At 41.9% G+C, this 23,654-nt stretch overlaps 5 protein-coding genes across 8 annotated transcripts; 1 reads left to right on the plus strand and 4 right to left on the minus strand.

Annotated features, from left to right (window-relative positions):
* Positions 1-22: 22 nt before the first annotated feature.
* LOC102722996 (HVA22-like protein f) lies at positions 23-1,354 on the minus strand. The gene is made up of 5 exons (XM_006644590.3): positions 1,238-1,354; positions 1,060-1,086; positions 816-938; positions 480-726; positions 23-361 (listed from the first exon to the last, which is right to left on the minus strand). Exons 1-5 carry the CDS (start codon positions 1,282-1,284, stop codon positions 335-337), a joined length of 471 nt encoding a protein of 156 aa, XP_006644653.1. The 5' UTR covers positions 1,285-1,354; the 3' UTR covers positions 23-334.
* A 946-nt stretch (positions 1,355-2,300) lies between these two features.
* LOC102699450 lies at positions 2,301-7,442 on the minus strand. Of its 2 annotated transcripts, XM_040519913.1 has the most exons (3): positions 6,776-7,442; positions 6,315-6,627; positions 2,301-5,213 (listed from the first exon to the last, which is right to left on the minus strand). In XM_040519913.1, exons 1-3 carry the CDS (start codon positions 6,811-6,813, stop codon positions 2,541-2,543), a joined length of 3,024 nt encoding a protein of 1,007 aa, XP_040375847.1. In that variant the 5' UTR covers positions 6,814-7,442; the 3' UTR covers positions 2,301-2,540. The 2 variants fall into 2 exon arrangements, with proteins under 2 accessions (XP_040375847.1, XP_015688340.1); XM_015832854.2 differs by lacking the exon at positions 2,301-5,213 and having other exon boundaries at positions 6,011-6,627.
* Positions 7,443-9,908: 2,466 nt separating this feature from the next.
* On the minus strand, positions 9,909-13,370 carry LOC102699729 (cytochrome P450 72A15-like). The gene is made up of 5 exons (XM_006644592.3): positions 12,988-13,370; positions 12,138-12,358; positions 11,742-11,986; positions 10,794-11,172; positions 9,909-10,513 (listed from the first exon to the last, which is right to left on the minus strand). Exons 1-5 carry the CDS (start codon positions 13,274-13,276, stop codon positions 10,085-10,087), a joined length of 1,563 nt encoding a protein of 520 aa, XP_006644655.1. The 5' UTR covers positions 13,277-13,370; the 3' UTR covers positions 9,909-10,084.
* An 864-nt stretch (positions 13,371-14,234) lies between these two features.
* LOC102700284 (oil body-associated protein 2B) lies at positions 14,235-17,960 on the minus strand. 3 transcript variants are annotated; one of them, XM_006644593.3, is made up of 5 exons: positions 17,878-17,960; positions 17,646-17,758; positions 16,121-16,164; positions 14,932-15,403; positions 14,235-14,839 (listed from the first exon to the last, which is right to left on the minus strand). In XM_006644593.3, exons 4-5 carry the CDS (start codon positions 15,221-15,223, stop codon positions 14,379-14,381), a joined length of 753 nt encoding a protein of 250 aa, XP_006644656.2. In that variant the 5' UTR covers positions 15,224-15,403; positions 16,121-16,164; positions 17,646-17,758; positions 17,878-17,960; the 3' UTR covers positions 14,235-14,378. The 3 variants fall into 3 exon arrangements, 2 of the variants coding, with proteins under 2 accessions (XP_006644656.2, XP_015688149.2); XM_015832663.2 differs by having other exon boundaries at positions 14,932-15,843; XR_423042.3 differs by lacking the exons at positions 14,235-14,839; positions 14,932-15,403; positions 16,121-16,164 and adding an exon at positions 16,171-17,515.
* Positions 17,961-18,132: 172 nt separating this feature from the next.
* LOC102700474 (protein VTE6, chloroplastic) lies at positions 18,133-21,800 on the plus strand. Its single transcript, XM_040524620.1, has 5 exons — positions 18,133-18,553; positions 19,666-19,919; positions 20,062-20,185; positions 20,401-20,505; positions 21,324-21,800. The coding sequence occupies exons 1-5, from the start codon at positions 18,146-18,148 to the stop codon at positions 21,414-21,416; spliced, it is 984 nt and encodes a 327-aa protein (XP_040380554.1). The 5' UTR covers positions 18,133-18,145; the 3' UTR covers positions 21,417-21,800.
* Positions 21,801-23,654: the final 1,854 nt, after the last annotated feature.

Here is a 23,654-nt window from a genome sequence, read left to right on the forward strand (position 1 = left end):
TGCATAGACATATATGTTTCAGACAAGATATATTTTAGATTCAGAGAGTTTCATATATACAACTACTGTACACCGAATAGACGTACATGTATTCCTCATTCTTTGTTTGCATGACAACCTTGTTCTTAAGCATCCAAGTATCTTGCCACTTTTGTACAAGTATCCTGCCATTGACAAGCCAACGAACATTTCACACGCACACGGCACACACAAGTACAGATGGGGGTGAAGTAAGCTGCAAGCCTGCAATGCGCGGCGGCCAATATATAATTCCATTTGCTTCTCCCCCCGTCGGAAAGAATGCCTTCAGTTCACCTCAAGCTAAAACCATTCGTTACGCTCTCTTTGCCTCCTGCTCTGCCTGCACAAGAGAGAAAAAAAAAAGCAAAAAAAAAAAAAACACGGCATCAGAAAAGGAAACAAACATTCCAAAACCTGCAGATTCCTGCACCGGTTGGCCCTGGAAGAACCACACTCACAGCTCGGATGATGTTGTCGAGGGCGTCAGGGCCGTGGGTCTCGATGAAGCGCTCGACGGACTTGCGCGCGTCGAGGCTCATCATCTGCAGCACCTTCCGCTGCCGCTCGTTGTAGTTGGGGCTCACGTACTGGCCGATCTTGAAGTAGCGGCGCACGTGGGTCTCGTAGATGTAGGCCGCGCCGTTGAAGATGGGGAGCACCAGCCAGCAGCAGAAGAGGAGCTTCATGTACGGCCACAGAGGGAACCTGACGTCAAAAAAGAAAATTCAGTAACCTGACCAACGTTGTACTGTTGGTGTCTCTGCAGGAATGAGCTTCAGATGCATGCTGCATACCATTGGAGAACTTTCCAGCATGAGAGCTCGAAGAGGGTGATCAGGGAGTACAGGACCCAGTAGGTGAGCCATTGCTGATCATCCAAGGTAGAAGGGCTCTCGATCGCACGCATGGACGCGTATCTAATCGTTCAAGAAAAAAATGAATTCCTGTTAGAACTGACATGACGGTGCTGGCTGTTTTTTTTTTCCTTTCACTTTTCATGCCAAAAAGCGTTTCTAAAGAAGTAATGACTTCACTTACAGAGGGTAGAGCAGCATGATTCCTGGCCTGCCGGGTACAGAACAGCAAAAACAATAGTTTCAGAAAGTTAAGCTTAAAGTTTAAATGGGAAGTACCATATGTGGAAATGGACTGAAATGCAACAGATGTATCAAATATTGTAGGCACGAAATGAGAAGATATTGCAGCATGCTCTTACCCAACAAGGGCATCCATGTGCCTAGCAAGGGCACCAAGAACACCCATGATCCCTTGTTCCGATGGGTGATGAAGAGCTTGTACTGAATTTTCTTGATGTCCTCGATGAATCGTTGTGAGAAGGTGTAGATGGCAAGCGATAGGCTAGGTGGTTTTATACTTCTGTACTAGGTTTTTAATATAGGGTTAAAGGGGCAGAAGAAAGGCATCCTTGCAGATACTATTATTCACTATGCGAAGTCTTCTTTACTCTTGGTCCAAGGAAAGAAAGAACAAAACCGGGTTGGATTTTGGAAGGCTCTCAAGCAACTGCGTGCATCAACGCCTTGTCGAAGGTTGCATAATCAGAAGAATACCAAAGTACAAAGGGGAGGCATCAAAGCTCACATGTTTAGTGGACTCAGGTTCAGAAATGGTGCTGCTTACTTTGACCTGCTTGTCTCACTCTGGACATTAGTTAAGGGCAAGACTGACGAATCTACAAAAGGAACAAAGCACTGAATGGGCATATCAGGAAAAGGTAACAAACAGTACAAAGCAAAGCAAGTTACTGCCAATCCAACTAGCAGTACGTGACAGTAGTAACCACCGCCTCCGTGCCGAAATAATCCATTCATCATAAAATAAGTTTATTAATAAGTTTATTTTTTAATTTTAGATACAATTGTTTAACTCTTTGTCTTATTTAAAATATTTTTACGATTAATATTTTTATTGTTACAAGATGATAAAATATAAATAATATTTTATACGTAATTATTTTTTAAAAGTTTTTTTACAATTTTTAAATAAGACGAACGATCAAACTTTGGACACAGAAATCGAAAAATAAAATATTATAGGACAGAGCTACTTAAAAAATAAACAGTCAATGATTACTCCACTATACTCTTTCGAGATTATCACTCGATTTAACCGATATGCATCCAATGATCAGTGCCACTCCGCTCCTCTAGGGGATCAAAAGCCGCAGCTCTTTCTATTATCCTAGTCAGAATATACCCTGCGAAACAGAATGCCTTCGATATACTCTTTTTTAAGGAAAAAATGTTGCCTTGCTTGTATCAGATATGGCATGATAGTATATAAGTATATTTGATATCATATCAAGTATTCTCCAAGTTTGATAGGAGAAGTTACAAGAATAGAAGTACTCCGGTAATAGCTAAAATTGCACGTTTTTTAATGTCGAAGATTTGTTACAATATCTTCCGCTGGCAGTATCCTTGCGACTATTCATACACCAAAAACTCCACAACTGAAGCTGAAACGAGAACACTTGGCAGTTTGTTTCTTGCTTTCCACTATAATGCAGCTGAATTTATACTGTTATCAACTGAAAATTTAGTGGAATATAACAGCTTGGAGTGATCACTAAGAGTTTGATCTGGCATCAACATGGCTTTAGCTCCTGTTGGCAGCCTTCCAGTAATCGACCTTGTTTCAAGAACAGGAACTGGACCTGAACTGGCCCTCACATTATTACTTTCGTTTATTGCCATTTCCAAACCATGTCCTGCTACTTTACTACCAAAATCAAGTATCCGAGGACCAATTGCATCATCCAGTGACCAGCCAAGTGAATGCCGTTTCATGTCTCCAAACAGTGGTGCCGTTAAGTCCTCTTTGTTCACCATAAGTTTCTTTGCAGGTTCACGTGCAACACTATTGATGTAAGCTGGTCTCTTGTTTCTTTGATTGGCGAAAACAGCACCCTTTATGCAACCTGTGTTTGTAGGTTTGATGGTACATGTAGGGCTAACGGTTGAAACAAAATTAATTGGAAAACTAGAAGCAAGAGAAGGGTATGCATGTGGTAGGGATCTACTAAACTCAGCATTATCAGTAGCACAGTCTAGAAAAGATATGATTGATGTGGAAGACAACTTTGCTCCAGGTACCTGGCATGACTGGTAAATAGGAGAAGTGCTAGGATCATCATAAGAAAACAAAGTGGATTTCTGGTACTTTTCCTGAATGCCCGTATTTAGAACCCATTGTGTAAAGGAAGAAGATTGAGTTACTGCTGGACCCAACAAATTGCAATATTTTCCTTGTAAGATTGATGCAGGAGTGCTTAACCGACAGTGCTGATTCTGGGATGTGCATACCACCTGTGGCTGTGGCGGTTGATGTAGGTCCATATGCCTGGCCCTGGAGTTGACATCAACAGTGGTCGCCTTTTTTACTTCAGCTTGACGAATAGATTGGCTGCCAGAGTTCCAAATGCAATCTCTAGCAGTTGAAGAAGCACTATTTATTGGTTGTAGCCTATGGTTTTGAACATTACCCATAGTACCCCTTGCCTCTTGTAGAGTAGCACTGGGAATCCTCTGTAAGATATCTAGAGATTCATTGACATGAGCACTTGGTGTCACAGAATCCGGACAAGGAAACAATCTCTTTTGAGGAAAATGGCATGAAGCTGATGGTGGGTGGTCTTCAATAATGGTATTGTCAATCCACACTTTACCCATAGTTGACACCCTGTGCTCCTTGCTACTCTCACAAAGTGAGACAGTCTTGCCCATCAAGCGCACTGTGGGTTGGCGCGGATGATAAACATCTTGCCGTAAATAACCATTTAAATTTTTTTCCCGAACTTGAGAATCACTGAAACCAGTTTTTCTCTGACCTTGCACTGTATTGGGCACACCAATCACCACCTGCTGTTTCTCGCATCTTATTATATTTGATGGCCGCCCATTGGTAAACCTGTTATCACCTGTTTCAAGGTTGCAGCTTGAGATCTCCATCCTTTCAAGACCAGGTAGCTTCATAAAAGCTGAACCAATGCTTGCTGGAGTGCAAACTGGGTGAAGTTTTGGGTACCAGCTACCCTGGTCCTCTTTTGATAACGGTGTGCATGTATCAACAGATTTACTACCTTCATGGCACAGGTTACTTGCAAAGCTACCAATGAGACCAGAAGTGGGAATACTGTCCTGGGAAGGTATTCTCTTGCAAGAAGACATGCCATCCGCACTGGTTGCTGCACTGGCAGAACCCTGCGGTAGTGCTGAGGACAAAACACTGCCTTCAGATGAAATATGGCACTTAGTTGGAACCAATGCACAAGAGGTACCGGTGCTCTTCTTGCCATTAAATGTCGTATCTCTGTCACTTTCAAATGCTCCCATTCTGGTTCTTACAGTGACTGAACTTGTAGCCGAAAAAGTAGCGGATTTTCTTATTTCCTGACAGTAGTTTGTATTCATACAGAAAAAATCTTGTTGAGTGTTGGCTCTGTTGCTAGAACCAGACTTTAGACCGTCGTTAGAATAAGAACTTAAGGCAGGAACATCATTGGATTTCACCTGACTATCACTGAGACCTGTTTTCACCATGTTGACACTACTTTGATTTAGGCAATCAAAATCAGCAGAGGGGGGTAGGCTCTTTTTTGCATCATTGTGTAAGATGCATATTGACTTTTTGGCAGGAGCTCCTTCCTTTTTCACCAAGTCTTCAAGGTTGGATGATGTCTGCACTGGCATGTCAGAAGGTATTAGTTTCAAGGACACATTTTCTGATATGGTATCTGCTCCACTTTGATCTGTTACAAAAGAATCTTCTATTACAGTAGGGAGTTCATCAACTGCGGTATGAAACATGATTTTAGGACTTTCCAAAAGAGGGAGATCTCCAAAAATATCATCCTTGGGAGGGTGGGTTACATTCTTCGCTGATTCACAGCCAGGATTTACAGGATTAATAGTTGGCTCACTGGTCTTTACATTTTGTTTATTCGCAGAAGAGTTTGCTGCCTTTTTCCTGACAGGGGTACCAGTAGAAGGATCCATTCCTCTGATATACTGCTTATTCAAACTGTTACCATGAGTTGGCATGCAATCATTTGTATTTTGAAACTTATTCCATGCTGAGAGTTCTCTCTGTGCTCGCAAGGTAGAACCTTTGTGTTTTCTCAACAGTTGCTTATGTAACACATAGTGAAGTAAACAAGATGAGGTTTTCTCCTGTTAATGAAAATGACTTAATTATGAGATGAAAAGGAAGGTAAGACAACTAGATGAAGAAACATGAACATCATGAACTTAGGTCTCAGGTTACCGAGGTGTGTCTTTGAACCAATTGGATTGAAAAAAAAACAACTAAACAGCATGCATATTCAATGATGCCATATCTTCTTCAGAACATTCTCATGCAGCAAAAAAATATTAAGAAAAGTTTGACTGAGAGGTGTAAGTGTTAATTATCATTTGACAGATAGTAGATGTTAGAAATTAATCTTGTTGTTTCTTAAATTTAGCATGTTTAATTATGATTGCATAGTAGGAGAGCCACATGTATGTGTTGCGTGGTATGGAGAGCTAGCTTTGTAGTGCTGCATGGCTTGATTAGTGAGTAGAGTTTGGCAGTGAGTAGTGAGCCAATAAACAGCCAGGAGGTGAGAGCACGGATAGCTTAGTTAGTTGGCATGCAAGAATGTTGCCGGGTGATTAATTAGACGTACTACACAAGTCTAGAAAGGAAATGGTCAGCCTGCATGGTATAGATCGTGTGTGGACGCATGTGCGTATATGCATTAGGTTAGGAGTTTAGTTAGTGGTTAGTTAGTAGTTAGTGGCCGCTGTTGCCGGCGATTAGTGTTACTGTGTTGCTAATAAATACACAGTGTAATCAGTCTATCCAGAGGGTGAATAATAAACAGAAAAGAGTGCTATTACGCACTAGCAAAGCTTGTGTTCTTGTGAGATTGAGTGATTAGCTTTGATTTCCAACAGTAGATTGACTCAGAAAACCTAAATTTTGATCATATAACTTATTAAAGGGTTAATATCAATAGTCTAACAGGACATGAATAGAACTGACATAGATTACATGGCTAATGGCGAAATGGCTAAAACTTGGCACATATTTCCTCCAGTTTTATCTGAAATGCCATGTTCGACGCGTTCTAGTGGTGTTCATGTCTACTGGCACAAACATACTTCTGCATTTGAACATGCAAGGATCATACAATTCACGTTTCCAATGTTCTCGGGGCCCTCCTAAAACCTAGCAGCCCACCACCCAAGCAGCACGCAGCACACAAACCCTGAAAAGCAGAGGCATACCTTACGCTTCGCAAGGAGGCCAAATTGGAGAGATCGCCGTCGTTTCCTGGCCCTCTCAGCTCTGACCCTCCCGAGGGACCCCTTCCTCTTCGTCCCCGTCCCGGAACCATCTCCTCCCCCGACGCCGCCTCCAGCATCCTCTGTACCGGTCGCGCGAGATTCCAGCCGAGCCCGCTCCGCCGCCAGCTTGTGCGCCCACCACCGCGACCGCTTCGGCAGCTCCATCGGCGGGAGCGACGGCTCCCCATTCCCGCCGCCGCCGAAAGGCCAGCACTTGGACGCGTCCACGGCCCGCATCCCCGCCGCGAACCCCCTGCACCATTCACTCGACCAGTTAACCTTCAGCCGCCCGCGAGGCTCACAGAAACCACTCCACCCACACCACAGTACCACACACAAGCGCGGGAAACACACACGTCGGAGCAAAGCAGAGAGAGGCGAGAAGAAGCGGCGGCGCTTACCGTATGGTGAATGGCTGGAAGGCGGGGGCCGCAGCCATCTTTGGCCTCTCCACCTCCTCCAGCGGCGCGCTCCGCCGGCGACAGGCGAGGGGCGCGGGTGGTTGCGGCGCGGGGGGGAGCGGAAGCCGGAGCCGGAGCAGCACAGAGAAGAAGGGGAAAAAAAAACTCGGAAAGCGCGGAAGGAATTACGAAAAGGGGAAGTGGAGAGAGCGACGAGGGTCGCAAGGGCGGCCGTGGGACCCAGGCCGCGGCGGATTTGACGGCGGGACCCGCCCGGGGGAGCGTCGCTGCTTTGCATTTACAACTCCGCGCCTCGGGAGCCGAGCCGCGCGTGTTCCACGGTGGGAGCAGCAGCACATCGTGTGCTCTGCCTCCTGCGGTGTAGTGGCTGGGCGTGGCGGTGGGCGTGGGCCGGGGGAGACGGGACGGGAGCGACGGCCGGGGAAGACGCAGAGAGAGAGAGAGAGAGAGAGAGAGGGGGAAGCGTCGCGTCTGTCACCGCCCGAGTCCACGCAAAACTCGCCTCTTTCCGTCTCGGCTTCTGGACAAGCAATGACAAAGGAGAGAGCAATGCCCGAAGCTTTTTGGCTGGTCTGTGGTCGGTCTCCCTCCAGACCCACACTCTCACCTGCCCTGCTTGAACGCTGTTAATTAAGGGGGTGTTCTACGAGGCCAAATAAAATTTTTTATGTGTTACATCAGACATTTGATCGGGTTGGAAGAGGTTTTGGACAAGAATGAACAAACGAATTTCATGGCTGGCATGAAAACCACGCGACGATTCTTTTGAGCCTAATTAACTCATCATTAGCGCATATAGGTTATTGTAGCACTTATGACTAATCATGTACTAATTAGGCTCAGAAGATTCGTCTCACGATTTTTCACATAACTGTGTAATTAGTTTTTCGATTTATCTATATTTAATACTATATTTAGATGTCTAAAGATTTGATGCGATGTTTTTGAATGAAAATTTTTGAGACTAAACGGGGCCTAATTCTGCGCCTGCTATGCCCCTGGCCCCGGCTAACATGTTTATAGCACGTCCACGTAGACATCACCAATATTCAGCGGTTGTTTTTTTTCCATGTCACATGACACTAATTTGAAGCATTAAACATAGACTAATAAAAAAACTAATTTTATAAATGAGAGCTAATCCGCGAGATGAATTTTTTGAGCCTAATTAATCCATAATTAGCAAATATTTTCTGTAGCATCACATAGGCTAATCATGGATTAATTAGGCTCATTAGATTCGTCTCGCGAATTAGTCCAAAATTATAGATGAGTTTTATTAATAGTCTACGTTTACTATTTATAATAAGTGTCCAAACATTTGATGGGACTAGGGGCTAAAGTTTAGCCCCTAGAAACAAACACCCTCTTAGAGCATTCCAACAGCTCATCTATCTCATCCTCCATCCTAGAAATAAAGGATAAAGAATAAAAGTTGAGCACCAGCAAAACATCTATCTCATCATCTATTTTTGGATGTCATCCATATTAGGAGAAAGAAACTCTATATTTAGATGTTCTCTCTCCAATACTCCAAATAGATATAGAGGATATCATATATAGATGATCTGCTAGAGTGCAAAGGGATATGAAGGATGAAAGTGTTTTAGATTATCATCTAAATAAAGATATAGATGACCAAATTTAGATAAGCTGTTGGGATGCTCTTGTTACCTAACTTCTAAATAAAAGTGGGCTCTACGTTATCGGGTATTAGTTATTGTTATAGCTATAATAATAAAAAACAAAAGTAGGCAATAAGATACCTCACCATCATTGACATGAGAGAGAAAAATGAGAGAGATCATTTATTTATTCCTTATAACTAGCTAGTAAATATTTACTTGTTACTACCTCTATCCCGTAATAACTTCATTTTTCGTTTTTCCGAGTCCAACATTTGGCCACTTGTCTTATTTGAAAATTTTATAAAAAACTTTAAAAAATTAGTCACGCATAAAGTACTATTTATGTTTATTGTCTAGAAAGAATAGAATTATTAATCGCAAAAAAAATCAAATAAAACGAAGAGTCAAAACATTATATAAAAAAACTAAAAAAAATCTTATTTTGAAACGAAGGTGGTATTAGCTTATACTTACTAATCCCACGATGTATATAACCTGGTAGTAGTAGTATTTTATTCCTTACTACCCACTCTAGATACTACCCACTTCAGATGCACGCTGTGGATGCCCAAAGGCAAAATGAAGACATTTAACTTACACAGTCGGTCATAAAATGATTTTAATATTACAGCTTTGTATTTACTCCCTTAGTTAAATATATATAAAAAAATTAAACGTGTAGACAGAGAATATCTTACTAGAATAGATGGAATTCTACGGGTTCGTTTGGAAGTGAGGTTTGGCTTTGTTCATTATTTGGTTTCGTATAAGTTATTTAATTGTTGAAGACTTGAGGCATGTGTTTTGTGCAAAAATTTCCATCACGTGACTTTCTGAAAATGCCAAATGTATTTATTTTCAAGTTTATAATAGTTAATATTTAAATAATAGTGTGTTAATGGGTCAACTTGTTTCGTGTGCAAGAATTAGCTCACCCACGACCGCTGTTGTGAACACTGCTTAACTCCAACACATTAATCTCATACCTTATCAAATACTAATATATTTGTCCCCACGTTATAAACTGAGATATATTTATCTATAATTTTTGCAAACTTAAAATATATTAATTATTTTAAAATTAAAGCATTAATGGATGACTAAAATGGCAAAAAATAAAGCCTCTATATAATGGAGGGGGTACTAGCAAAGACCGTGTCCACATGTATGTATTTGTGTCATCCAAAAAAGATATTTAAATCTGATAACTGAGCTAATGACAATGCACAAATTAATTTTAAATTTTTTGTTTTGTTAGGACTACTCACAAAAATGTCATTTATGTGATGTCGAAGTATAATAAGCAAGAAAGAACATTTGAACACTAATTTAATGACTTCAATTTTACGTCACAAAAGTTCTATTATAACAAGTAATTGTTGGTTAAGGACTTATCAAATAATTAGCTAAATATTCATGCTTTGCTATAGATAAAAATGAATTATGCAAGTGCTAGCATTATTTGAAACAAATTAAATACGAGCATTGTTTGGCATGATATTAACTCTTACATATTTGTAGAAGTATCTTTTAACATTTAAGGACATGGAGTATTTTGTAAAAGATCAGCCCAGGAAGGTGGGGTGGCAGATTCACTAGCACTATTGTTTTCTTTTAAATAAGTATGAAAATAAAATACTTATTTCAAAATGGAGTATTATCATGAGAGCTTCCTCAGCTTAATTTGGGCACCGTGCTGTGGCTGGAGAGTCAGCACGGTGTGCGGTGCGTGGGTGTAGGACGGTGAGAGCTCGAAGGAGAAGCTCTGGAGGATGGTGGCGAGCGCCATCTTGGCTTCCATCATCGCAAAGCTCTGCCCAAGGCAGATCCGAGCACCCCATGCAAACGGAAAGAAAGCGGCCTGAAACCTCGTCGCCTTGGAGACTCCATTGGCGAACCTCTCCGGGTTGAACTCGCTTGCATCTTGTCCCCAGATGCTGGGATCATGGTGAATTAATAGAACGGGCAATGTGAAGTGCGCTCCTTCAGGGTACTTGATGCCGCCAAGCTCCGTTGCCTTGTGTGTTCTTCTTTGGAGGAACACCACCGGTGGGTATAACCTAAGGACTTCGTTTAGGATCATTGTTACCTGCAAGAACACATCAAAGATAAAATACCATTGGTGCAATTAGTCCAAACATGGAACATTAATATCTGCATTATTAGTATTTCGACTGAGTGGGGAAAAGATGGACTCAGTCATCAATTTTATGGCGAATAGACAAATTTGACGTGTTTTTTAACAAGTAATCCTGATCTTACTGGTAATTATTCAGGCAATCAAATACCACTATGAAACTGAAGTTGATATAAACTACATTGTGACTTTGGGGAAATATAGGATAATGTTGATATCTTATAGTACTTACAATCTTTAGACGACTCAAGCCATCATAATCTGGTGTGGTTCTTCCAAAATGGAGCAGCACTTCCTCTCTTGCTCGCTCTTGCCACTCTGGGTGCATGCTTAGCAGAATTAATGTCCAAGTGAGCAACACTGATGTTGTCTCCGAACCTGCAGAGTAAAATAACTTGCATTCCTCGATCATATCTTCTATACTCATTCCTACATCTTCTGTTTCATTTGATTGCCTCATATTTGATTCCACCAATAATCCCAGCAAATCATCATTGCTACTTTCACCATTTCTTATTGCCTCGTCTCTTTTTACAATTATTCCTCGCAGAATCGTGCGTATTTCTCGATCAATTTCCCTGATCCGTCTGTTGTTTTTAATTGGCAAGTACCTACATAAATGAAATAAAAGGACAGGAAAATGCTTCATCAAATTGCATGTTGTTTCTCTTAAAGAAAACAAAATCAACTGTGTATATTTCTTGGTACTCATTTCATCCATTTAAAACAATAAAAAGACCAGCTAGCCCTTTTCTTTAATGTTTACACATTTTGCGCATGGGGTTATAAACACAGAACGCACTAGAAAGTTTACAGAACCACGTGTAATGTTAGACAGTCCAACAACATCAGTGTCATATGGTTATCTTTCCTTGCCTAGCTTGCCAAAAATAACGATATTGTTCTCATGAAAAAAAGACTCATGTTTTCCACTTGCAATATAACTGAAGGGTAAAAAAACAATTCAATATACTTTCATAATCGTTATGTACTAATCGAAAGAACCATATTAGAGGGCATTCAGTATTTTTTTTTTTGAGAGACAAAGCTTTTCCTTATTTCGCTGATAGAGAAGATAACAATAACTACTATTCACCAAATTATTGGAAATTTGACTCAAGAAGACACATTTTTTTCACGCCAAATGTATGAAAAGCAAAGTACTGGAGTAAGTACCAACCAATAGCCCGGGATGAAGATTCTCTGAAAAGCTTGAAGTACGCGTTTAGCTTGCTCTTCTTGTAACTGAAAAATTCTCCACCCCTCTTGGTAGCTGCTACCGAATGCCGTTCTTGAGATGACATCTCCAGTAAGGTTTTGAAATTCATCCCGAACGTCCAACTCAGATAGTCCTTCAGAAGACATTGAATTCCTCCATCTAGTGATCATTTCAGTGCAACATGCTGCAAAAACTGGCAACATCCGCTGCGAGCCAAAAATATCAGTGTTAGTCAATTACTCAATTTAGAGAGTGGATAGCTCAGTAATTAAATTTATGAATGCTACATATTTAGTAAATAAATGTAACTGAAAGTATTTTTTATTGAACAAGGACGCATCATGTGGGAATATGTACCTTTATTTTCTCCTGGTGGAAGGCAGGGTTGAGAATTCTCCGATGTTTTGCCCATTTCTCACCTTCATACGTTACAACTCCTCCAACAACAAATTTAGAAATACCCACAGTAACTTGTTTGCAGAAGTCGCCAGACTTGTTGGACAAAACCTCCCTCGCTAGGTCTGGGTCTGTGATAATCACCATTGGCTTTGGGCCTGTCCAAACGAACGGCAATCTCCCTGCATTTGAGTTAAGAGTCTGATGAGAAGAAAGACCATAGAGCCATGGAGATGTTAGTACGTCCAATATGTTCTACTCCTACAAGCTATGATTAACAGCGGATATTTGAATCATTTTTGTGTCAGGTTTTCAGGTATGCACGCACAAAAAATATCCTGCACATCATTCATTCATCACCTGCCTTATCACAACATATTATCTGCATCACAAGTTGACAACCCGAGAACAAATTATTAAGACTTATTTGGTTTGGGGGAATTTTAACCTATAGGAATAGTAAAAACATCAACCTATAGAATTTTTTTCAAGAGGTTTGAGTACATTGAAATTTTCCTATATTTTCTCTTTAATTTGTAGAAAGAAAATTTTTCTTTAGTTTCCTATATTTCATTCCTACGAAATTGGATCTTTTTTTCCTTCGAAATGAATAGGTCCTAACTGTTTACTACGAGTCTACGATGCACGAACTGAATTAACGTTTGATCCTTCACATCTAGTATATCCGAGATGAACGAACAGCAACGATCGATATGCTAGTCAGTCGCAAGCTCAAAATATCACTATCCGAGAAGAACGAATTCGGAACAGATGATGATGGGGCGCACGGTGGTCAGGCGGTAGGTGTTACCGTGCTCTTTAAGGACGTTACAGAAGAACGGGGCGACGCGCTGGACGATGTCGTGCGAGCCGAGCGGCAGCGGCCTGGACGCGGCCTCCCTGTTGAGCCGGCCGTTCTCCGCCACGTCGCCGATGAAGAGGCGGTACCTGGTGCCCCGGAGGCCCTGCGCCCGCAGGGCCCGCTCCAGCCGCCGCGGCGTCCAACACGCCCACTGCAGCGTCCAGGCGGACAGCCACAGCAGCGCCACGGCCGCGCCCGCGCCGGCCAGGCTCCACGGTGAGGCCTCAGCTCCCAGCATCAGCGCCGGTGCGTGCAGCTCTCCTTCGCCGCTAGCCCTCAGCCCTCTCAGGTGGTGGCAGTGCAAGCCGAATGAACGGCGGTGCCGCGAGACCGACCTGCGTGGAAGCACTAGTTGTAATTTGCATAGTCCGGCGGGCGGTTTGGTCGACGGCGTACGCGGCTTGTCCACGACCGGTCTACTTCGAGAAATCGAGGTTGACGAAGACGTCGTTGTGACACGTCGTGGGGACTGGGGGATGGGAAGTCGACGGATTTTTGGAGAGCTCACTGGTTACAGGCGGGAGTCTGAACAAGTCACCCGGCACTGTTAGATTGTTCCTCAGTGTAACTAGGGTCGTTGGGTCTGGTATCCTTTGTCTATTCTGATCTTAGGTCTGGTTTAGTTCCTAAATTTTTTTTTAAAACATAATTTATGAACATCTAAATAAATCATTAAACGTAGATAAACTAAAAAACAAAAAACATAGATAAACCAAAAACTAATTGCACAATTATAGAAGAAATCTTGAGACGAATTTTTGAGCCTAATTAATCCATGATTAGCTATGAGTGCTACAGTAACCATCATGTGGTAATGATGGATTAATTAGGTTCAAAAGATCCGTCTCGCGGTTTCTAGCCTATCTGTAAAATTCGTTTTTTCATTTAGGTCCGAAAACTCTTTTTAACATCCGGTCAAACATTTAACGTAACACTTTCCTCATAAATTTTCTCAACATTTGACATGACATTTTCCTCCAAAACTTTCTCAATCTAAACACCTCCCTATTTGGGTGCCCGATCTTCGGCCATTCTGGCCAAAAATAAAAGACGTCGTTGTCCCGTTTTTCTTGGAGGGCGATGACTTCAGCGCCATGTATCGAAAAGTCCTCTGCTACGTCGCTAGAGAGAGATGGCACACGGAATGACGGAAAGGTTCGCACAGGTAGTCGCACAGTCACAACACACAAACTTCAGATACACGACGGACATTTCATCCAGACTTTTTCGTTTCACATGACATGTAGAGTTGCCGTTGCCAATCACGTGTGCAGCGGATACGTGACTAGTAATCCTTCTAGTACAGCGGCAAAACAAGCGCGCATTCCTCTCATTAATTCTCACGGGAAGGGTGCGTGGCGCTTCATCTCCGTGGCGGCGACGTCCACGGCGAACCCCTTGCCGTGCACGCGCCAGTAGTCGGCGTTCGGGTTGATCCACTCCGGCTCGTCCATCTCAACCCTCGCCCCCTTCAGCCCCTGCGCCGAGCTGTCGATCCTGTACCTCTCGTCGCGGCCGCGCACGAGCTCCGCGCGCACCCGCCCCGGTTCCGCTGCCTGCGGCGACACCATCAGCGCCGGGGCGCCGAGGGGCAGCGCGTCACCGCGGTCCACCTGCCATGTGCACCAAAGCTTGCCGTACGTCTTCGCCATCCTCGCCATCTCCGAGCTCTGCAGCGCCTCCGGCACGCCGACGTCCGTCCACAGCCCGGCCTTCACCTCGTACGCGTGCGAGTGCCACAGCTTCTGCTCCTCCGGCGGCAGGCTCTCGAAGATGGCGTCCGTCACGATGTACTCCACGCCTACACACGGGGACGGGGCCAATTCGCATCAGCCAGCCGGAAATCGATCGCCATTGCGTGCAGCGCTGAAAAAAAGGTGAAGTTTCGCGTACCGATGAGGCGGGCCGAGGGCCTGTCGGAGTCGTAGACGGCGCACTGGAGGACGTCCTGGTTGAGGCGGGAGACGAAGTGGTGGACCTCGACCTGGCGTCCCAGGTCGTGCGCGTACAGCGCGAAGCTGCACGCGTGCTGCTTCATCTGGTGCACCGGCTTCAACGCCTGCACGGCTTGCGCACCCATGTCGAGCAACTGGGAGGACACCGTCGTGGCCTTGCCCGGCGGCGGCACCGACGTGCCGGTGCCGCACGCCGGCGTTGGTGCTGGGTTCTGATCGCTGGAGGACATCGCCAACTTGAGAAGTTCGGAAACCTCAGGTAGACGAGCGACCTCGCTGAGAATGTGGGTTTATCTCTGTGGCTCGTACCAACATCTCGGACGCGTGCCCCCTAACGTGGCATCTCGCTTGCAACAAACGAGGCACACGCATGCAACCGGAGCATCGTAGGAAAGCACTGGACGTGGCATCTGTGGAAAGATACACTCGTACACGTATCAAAGGTTTAGGAGAATTTTATCTTGCCAAACTCGTAGGAGAATGTAGTTGCTTCACAAGCAACGGACATTTTACAGTCACGGTGAATCAAATTATATTAAGAGCACCGGAGTTCAATAGGAACCAGGAAGTTGCACCTTACCTGAGTTATCTCCAAATTGTCGTTGCCAAGAACTCTTGACACAAACGGTATGCATTTCACTTAGGAACAGGGCACACAGTGAGTGTGCGACTCAGTCACAAGTCACACGGTGCAAACCAGTTGCGGCTCGAAGGCAAGAGCTTACATCAAACTAAATATGTAGTGTTGTTGTTCTTGAAAGAAGGGTATAATTCACCACGCAATCAAATAGACACAGTACGTAGCTAGAAAATAGTAGTATTATTTTGCAGGAGAATAATACAAAAGTGCCTGAGAATAATATATAAAAAATGCTCTGTTTCAAAATATAAATATTTCTGGATTGTTTAGCAGTGAGTAAGGTAACTATAGTGTTCCTCAATAAATATGAAATAGAAGTAATATGAGGATAGGTAACGATAGTTATAAGAAAAATTCAAATGGAAATGATTGATAGAATAAGTAATACTATATACAAAATCAGATATACTTATATTAGGGTAAATATTTAAATTTAGAAACAATATTTACAAAATGTAATGGATAGAGTAAAGTTTAAGAGACTTACAATTCTAGTAGTAGTTTATTGTGTGCTTTAACGCAACATGCTCCCTGAAAAGAATAAAATTAACAAAAGTGCCACCTCTCCGCAAGGTAGTTACTAGTAGGAAGAACTTAGGCTAAGTTTGAGAGGGAGGGAAAGACGCAACATAAGAATAACCTGGATATAAGTGAGTTATTAGCACATGATTAATTAAGTACTAATTATTTTATACTTAAAAATTGATTAATATGATTTTAAAGAACTTATATATGTAAAGTTTTTCTTTAAAGAAAACACTCCAGAAGCATCCTCAGAACCGAGTGAATTTTCATCCCCTTCACCCACAAATGAACCCAACCTTAATGAACAATTGTCATAATCCAAAGTTTTCCAATTTTGAACAAATCGCCTGTGGCTCTAATTCAACAAAAACGGGGCAAAATATTGATGGTGAATATGTAACAGTATATGTATGTGTTATTGGGCAAAAGATGTTAAGCTATTTTGCACCGGTAGCATATCAAGCGCTGCATTTTTTTAAGCAATCAAGCGGGAGAATTACAAAATAAAAAGGGCCAACCATTGTAGTATATGTCGTTATAATCTACTCCATCCATCCTCTTTTTGTCCCAAAATAAGCTGTCTTTTTAAGTTATCATTACATTGGATTTTATAAAAGTAGAGAACAATGCATTAAAACTAGATAATATAAGAGACAATTGAATTATGATTTGATAAAGTGAAAGGTATACTTTGCAATGTTTTACGTGTGTTGGTTAAAAAATGAAATTTTTTTGGGCCGGAAGACTGATATATAGGGCTTTTTTCTGTAGGTCTGCACTACAGCACTGCTCAAGATAATAATGAATAATGGATCTTATAACATGCCACGTTTGATCTCTAACTATTCCAAATTCTATGGTGTATGGCTTCTATTGGTTTTAGCATGCTAAAATAAGCTAATCTGGCATCCTCATGACGTTCGTATCAGATCAATACTGATTTTAGGCCATCTAGTTGAACAAGCGATTGCAATGCTAGTAATATAGGATATATTGGTAACTAGTAAGTATTGTTTCGATTACCTTTTTTCTAACAAAAGGCAGGATCTTAGCCATCACAAACATAGCAAACATTACTGCCTCTGCCTAGATCTGCATTATGGATGCACTCATATACCATAAAACTAACTGCAAATTACCTACAATCTACTAGTAGTAGATATCTACACCTAGCACCGTGCCTATGGTTGTACTGAGCCAGGTAGTTTATTCCTGAAGTAACAGATAAGTTGCCATCAGAAGGGACACCAGATCGCTTATTATCTCACAGCATTTCGGCCACACGTGCCTATGAATTGCTCAAAGCCCTTGCGCAATAATCCCAGCATCACTTGGCAACCTAACAAAATTGTTTTGCCTGCACGACCACAATCAACAAGACAAATCCAAACCTTACGAAGCAAAACACGAAAAGAGGCTCAAAGACAAGTTCAGAAAACGGCTGATCTAAGGGAGAAACGAGCTGATGGCATCAGGAGGGATAATACCATGATTTTAATCTCATCGCATTAGGCAGAAACCAGCCACGAATTGCTCAAAGCCCTTGCGCAATAATCCCAGCATCACTTGGCATGACAAGTGCGAACGAACAAGATCGCCTCTTTTCGGAATCAATAAACACACTTCAGATTAACACCAAAGAGAGAGAACATCGTTGCTAAACCAGAAAGAGAAGAAAAGCATCCGCGACTGCTTGAGCGGTTAGGGTTTGGGGCTTACCGAGAACGGCTGGCGGCGGCGGAGGCGGAGGCGGGGACGGAGCTGAAGGGAAATTTATAAAACCAAAGACTCTCCGGTCCTTGTTAGGGTTCAGACTCAACTACCCGTAAACCCGTAGGAAAAGCGAATTTAGCGAAACCAGCCATACCGAGCGGAAGGCGTATTTTGTAAATACACAATCGATAAGGGTGAGGGCGACCAGCTCCTGCTTGGCTGCTTCGAGTTCTCAATGCTCACGTCGCAGTCTCGCAGAGTAGGCGGGGCGACAATGGCGGGCTCTCTCCTCCGGCCGCTTGCTCCCGTTTCCCCTCCTCCGCCTCGTCTCGCCCCCTCCTCCCGCCCCCACTTCATCCTCGCGCCTCGAACCCTGCCCCTGCTCCCTCGCGGGCCGAGGGTTGCGCCCCGCGCCCTCGTTTCCCCACCGCACGCGCTCCCGGACAGCGCCGCCGGGGCGGCGGAGGCGCTCCGTGGCGCGCTCGCCGACGCCTTCCTGGCGTCTCCGCCGACTTGGAGGTCGTCCGCCGTGAGCAACCTCGCCGTCTTCGTCGCTGGCTCCCCGGTGCTCCTGTCTGGCCTCTCCGCCTCCGGCTTCGCCGCCGCGTACCTACTAGGCACCCTCACCTGGCGCGCCCTCGGGCCCAAGGGGCTCATCCTCGTCGCCGCCTACTTCGTTTTGGTGAGTGGATCCGGTGCTGCATTGCCAGTTTGGCGGTTCGAAGAGATGGCTTAGTGATAAGTATGGTCTGTATGGAATTCTCCTGTATTATGTCATGGGACGCTTTTTAGTTTCTGGGTAGCAGTGACTGTGGATATTTGTAGTATTATATTGAACTTATAAGGGCCGGTCAGAGGTGACTCATGATTCCAAATTTAGAGCCATGAATTAGTCAATTAGCTTTGCATATACTATCAGTAACATGGTATTTTTCTCTCTTAATTATGTTTGAGAATAAACTGGCCTAAAATTAGAGTAGCACCAGTATTGTACACTTGACCTATCTGAATCTATATAGGTATGAGAGATTAGTGCTTGGTAGTAGGGGCACAGATTGTCAACTGAGGTGTGCATGAGTGGCATATGTCCAATTGTTTTAAACAAATATAGTCTCTGACATAGCGAACGATATGTGCCAGTGATTGTGCCATTCTGTATGCTTCTTATAGTGATTCAGGATAATCTGGATGTGCTGATCTCATCTAATAGGAAACTAAAGCAACATTAAAACTTCATAATTTTACTTTGTGGTACTGCTCGCCTGCTCCCCCTAGTGCTCTGATCAATCTATGATTATTGGATGTGTGGTAATATTTTTGGGGAAAAAAATTCCTCCTTGCTCTTTCTCACTATATTTTCTAAGCATGCTGAGGTTGTGCACTAGAAAAGCACTGCAATTAAAGTTTACACTTGCTAAAGTAGGATAGAATAAGTATTCCTTTCTAAATTGTTGTAAATGCTTTTGTGTGATTCTAATGTGCATATGGATTATCCTGCGGTATGATTTCTTCTAGTGGACACTGGGGGAATCATCTCGTATTTCTGTCTTTTCCAAGTCCAATTAAATAAGTCAAGATTTGCAATGGAGTTGCACTTCCTGTTCAGAATTAGTCACCAATCTAATTAAATGGTTTGTGGGTTCTATGGTTCATTGATTTTTGGCTTCATATAGTGGCATAACCTCCTTAGGTTGCCCATGCTAATTGACAATACCAGCTAAACATAATTCTTATGTTTATTGAAAGCTTGGATCATGATGGGTCTTCAGTTTATTTTTCGTTTTTCATGTCCAGGGCACAGCAGCAACCAAGTTGAAAATAAAGCAGAAAGAAGCTTTGGGGGTGGCAGAGAAAAGGGGAGGAAGGAGAGGGCCTGGAAGTGTTATTGGTTCAAGTGCTGCTGGTTGTGTCTGTGCTCTGCTATCAATATACAATGTAGGCAGTGCAGCGTTGGCTGAGCTCTGGAAACTTGGCTTTGTTGCTAGTTTCTGTACTAAACTAAGTGACACAGTTTCCAGCGAAATAGGGAAGGCCTATGGAAGAACAACGTAATATCCCTGACACCACATCATTCAAACAATTCATGGTTCTGCAATATTCCCTTCCATAAACCTGTGTGTATATTTGTGCACTCATAGTGAACTTAACAGATTATACTTAGAGCTCAGTTTTGGTCTTTTTGTAGAGTAGGTACCTGGTGACAACACTTAAGGTTGTTCCACGAGGTACAGAAGGTGCGATCAGTATTGAGGGTACCCTAGCTGGAATTCTTGCATCGATTGTTCTTGCAAGCGTTGGTTATCTTCTCGGGCAGGTAAGTTATTTATGTAGTAAATTTTGCAAACAGCAGATATTTTGGAAAACTATTACAGAAGTACTACATATTTAAGCAACTTTCGCCAAGCCTACAGGTTTAGCACTGAATTATCACAGAACTAATATGGAAATTACAGTGATCTGTGAGCATATACTCCCTACCCTTTGCTCCAACATATGATTATTGTAAAAAAAAGCATGCATTTATCACAGGTCAATGTATCACAAGGCGCAGTATGTGTCCTTGCATCGCAGATTGCAAATTTTTGTGAGAGTTATATTGGCGCCACATTACAAGATAGAGAAGGTTTTGAATGGGTGAGTTTGCACTTTTAGCTGACTAAATACTCCATATAGAGTTTTCCCTGTAAACTGTATTTGCCTTTTCGTTTGTGTCCTAAAGTTTCTTGTTGTTGAAGACAGTATCTTGTTTTCTTTATTGAATTGGTTTGCATCTGAATGGCATAAATTGTAGGCACATGGGTTGAATGCGATCATGAAAATTTTCTAATAGGAAAATATTTCATGTATGTTTTAAGCCTTTAACTATTCTATCTCCTCCATGCTCATCTTTCTCAGTTCTCAATTGTGAATCACTAGATCATTTACAGCATGATTGAATGGAGGACATTTTCATCGTATGGAACCATGCGACTGCCACCATGTGGTTTCTGTTTATTAGTTTACTTGTTATATCTATATAGTGGATAACATTTTCACCTTGACATCACATGCCATTGTTCTAATATATGGGTGTTGATATACTTATTGGATTATTATACATTGACACTTCTTATTGACAAGTGGATGGCATAATTTGCTACTTTTATATCCTTTGTTCATTGAGAAAATGGACATCAGAATAGAAATTAAATCCAGCAGCATGGCAGCATCCAATTGACAAAGTCAAACTAAACAACACTGTTTAATTTTGTTTTTAGGCATGCCAAGTAATCTTGGGACATTTCACTTATTAGAATTATTTCCAATCTTTATCGCCTGAATAATACCAGGAATATGTATTTACAGTGGTGTACTATAATATACACTGACATTTGATTTGGACTGCAGGGTTAATAAAAGTTATATCTTGAGAAGTTTTCCCACAGCTAACATTGTTATTTGGTCATGTGCAGCTCACCAATGATGTTGTCAATGTACTAAATATCTCAACTGGTGGTATATTGGCTGTTCTGATGCAACAGTTACTAGTAAGTTGGCACTCTTGAGTACTCTTTTATGACTTTTCTGTGGTGTCTTCATGGTTATAATAATTTAGGAGCAATTACAAATTTTCCATTGGTTTGGACCAAACAACTGTCATTAGAAAATTTCAAAAAAACCACTGAAACTATTATTCTAGTGTCATCCTTGTAATATAGAAAAACAGAGTGGCAAATTCGCAAAACCCCCTGTAATTTATTATGGAGAAATGACTGGTCGATGTCAATGTCTTACATGCTTCTGCCATTGAAATGCAAGTACAGCTTCTGGTCTGAGATATGATATTTGAGCGGATGAAGATTTGTGTATGTAGTTAGCGTTGTTCTGTGTTTAATTCCTTCTTGAACTGCTAGTGGTAAAATATGTGATGTTTGTTAGGAGTATGTGATTGGGTACTTGATTGTACAGTGATACAATGAGCTGCGTGTTACTCTGCCATCCGGCCATCCCCAAACAATACTGGCTTCCCTCGAGGTGCATCCGTGTATGGGTGATTGGGCTTGGCCATGATCGTGAGGTGATGCCGTTGCAGGCTCAGAACCCATCGTTCTGGCAAACTATCGCATGATCACATGGTGCCTACTTTATGGAGAATCTGAATTTGATCAGTCATATCACGGCTGCTGCTGTGCGGCGTGGTCGTGCCCGTGCTTCCTATTGGGAAGGTTGGGCGTCTTTCGTCAAGTCAGCAGTCAGGTGGGTGGTGTTGTCACGGCCCACACCTGAACTTGTACTTGAACTCTTGGAGGCATGCATGGAGTACCTATTCTGCTCAGGCGAGCTCACTCTTTTTAAGAGAATTTCTCTTGGGCTGTGTTCAGATTTTTATGAGAAGGTTATATCAATGCGTACGATATATTTGATTGAAGTATTAAACGTAGTATAATTATAAAATAAATTTTAGATTTCACCAGAAACCACGAGACGACTCTTTTGAGTCTAATTAATTTGTTATTAGTACATATTGTTACTGTAGCACTAATGGCTCAAAAGATTTGTCTTACGATTTTTTCATAACTATACCATTAGTTTTAACGGTCATGTATATTTAATGCTTCATCCAGATATATAAAGATTCGCTGTGATGTTTTTGGGACTAAACGGGTCTTTTAGTGAAACTTTCTGCCTTGTATGCTCCGTGTTTTTTTGGTGTGTATTGGGAATAAGATGCAATATTGTTCTTTTACTTTTTTTATGACTTTCTGCTCTTTACGTTCCAAAATAGAATAACTTTTTGATTGGACGTGAATATTACCAAGGCTTTGTTTAGTTTGCAAAATCTTTTTGCAAAAACATCACATCAAACTTTTGAACACATATTTAAAGTGCTAAACATAGTCTAATTACAAAACAAATTTCAGATTCCGCCTGGAAACTGCGAGACAAATCTTTTGAGTCTAATTAATCCGTCATTAGCACATGTTTGTTACTTTAGCACTTAGACTAATCACATCCTAATTAGGCTTAAAAATTCGTCTCGCGATTTCCTCCATAACTACATAATTAGTTTTAATATTCATGTATATTTAATGCTTTATTTAGGTGTCCAAAGATTCGATGTGATGTTTTTTTGGTGTTCTCTCATTTCTAACGCTACCATAGTACTATTTATCACATTAATTACTTCTCATTAAAGATCGTTTTTTCTATTTTATCCTTACTTCCGCTACCACCCTCATCCATTCTTCATTTATTAAAGAACACCATAGTTTTTTCTTCTCAACATTAATCCCCGCTAAACAACCTATAAATACTTATATTTTTGGATTGGAAGTATTACAATATAAATATAAGAACTTATAGGATCCAAATTTTATTATATAAGCAATTCTTTGACTATTTATAGTACTATATGTCCCATGAGTTCTGTTCTATTCAAATTTCTTTACATCTTATCACATATTATCATATACTCATCAATTCATTTTTTTATAAACAACAAAGTTTTTTTCTTCGCCTTAATCCTTGCTAGACAATGTAGACTAGATGATTATGTTGGGATTTTGTGGAATTAAATAGGGGATGTCATGATTCACTGAGAAGAGAAAGTATATGGAGAAATTTAAAGAGGGGAATATTATGATGGGTGAAAGGAGAATACAATCAGAGAAGCCACTATATTCTAGTACAAAGATATAAATTACCTTATATTCTAGCCACAATACATCATTAGTTATATGAGCATGTTGCTATTCATGCATATTATTAATAGTCAACCAATCATGCATGTCTAAGACCACATT

The sequence above is a fragment of the Oryza brachyantha genome, chromosome 1, assembly GCF_000231095.2.
Source record: "Oryza brachyantha chromosome 1, ObraRS2, whole genome shotgun sequence".
NCBI classification, from domain to species: Eukaryota; Viridiplantae; Streptophyta; class Magnoliopsida; order Poales; family Poaceae; genus Oryza; species Oryza brachyantha.

Coding starts and splice junctions, on each gene's coding strand:
- LOC102722996 (XM_006644590.3), bottom strand. CDS start 1,284: ATGGGTGTTCTTGGTGCCCTTGCTAGGCACATGGATGCCCTTGTTGG. Junction 1,087..1,237: donor CACATGGATGCCCTTGTTGG/GTAAGAGCATGC, acceptor TGTACCCGGCAG/GCCAGGAATCATGCTGCTCT. Junction 939..1,059: donor ATCATGCTGCTCTACCCTCT/GTAAGTGAAGTC, acceptor TTGAACGATTAG/ATACGCGTCCATGCGTGCGA.
- LOC102699450 (XM_040519913.1), bottom strand. CDS start 6,813: ATGGCTGCGGCCCCCGCCTTCCAGCCATTCACCATACG. Junction 6,628..6,775: donor TTCCAGCCATTCACCATACG/GTAAGCGCCGCC, acceptor TGAATGGTGCAG/GGGGTTCGCGGCGGGGATGC. Junction 5,214..6,314: donor GCCTCCTTGCGAAGCGTAAG/GTATGCCTCTGC, acceptor TTTCATTAACAG/GAGAAAACCTCATCTTGTTT.
- LOC102699729 (XM_006644592.3), bottom strand. CDS start 13,276: ATGCTGGGAGCTGAGGCCTCACCGTGGAGCCTGGCCGGCGCGGGCGCG. Junction 12,359..12,987: donor TAACGTCCTTAAAGAGCACG/GTAACACCTACC, acceptor ACTCAAATGCAG/GGAGATTGCCGTTCGTTTGG. Junction 10,514..10,793: donor GCTTGAGTCGTCTAAAGATT/GTAAGTACTATA, acceptor GTGTTCTTGCAG/GTAACAATGATCCTAAACGA.
- LOC102700284 (XM_006644593.3), bottom strand. CDS start 15,223: ATGTCCTCCAGCGATCAGAACCCAGCACCAACGCCGGCGTGCGGCACC. Junction 14,840..14,931: donor GCCCTCGGCCCGCCTCATCG/GTACGCGAAACT, acceptor CCCCGTGTGTAG/GCGTGGAGTACATCGTGACG.
- LOC102700474 (XM_040524620.1), top strand. CDS start 18,146: ATGGCGGGCTCTCTCCTCCGGCCGCTTGCTCCCGTTTCCCCTCCTCCG. Junction 19,920..20,061: donor AAGGCCTATGGAAGAACAAC/GTAATATCCCTG, acceptor TTTGTAGAGTAG/GTACCTGGTGACAACACTTA. Junction 20,186..20,400: donor TTGGTTATCTTCTCGGGCAG/GTAAGTTATTTA, acceptor CATTTATCACAG/GTCAATGTATCACAAGGCGC.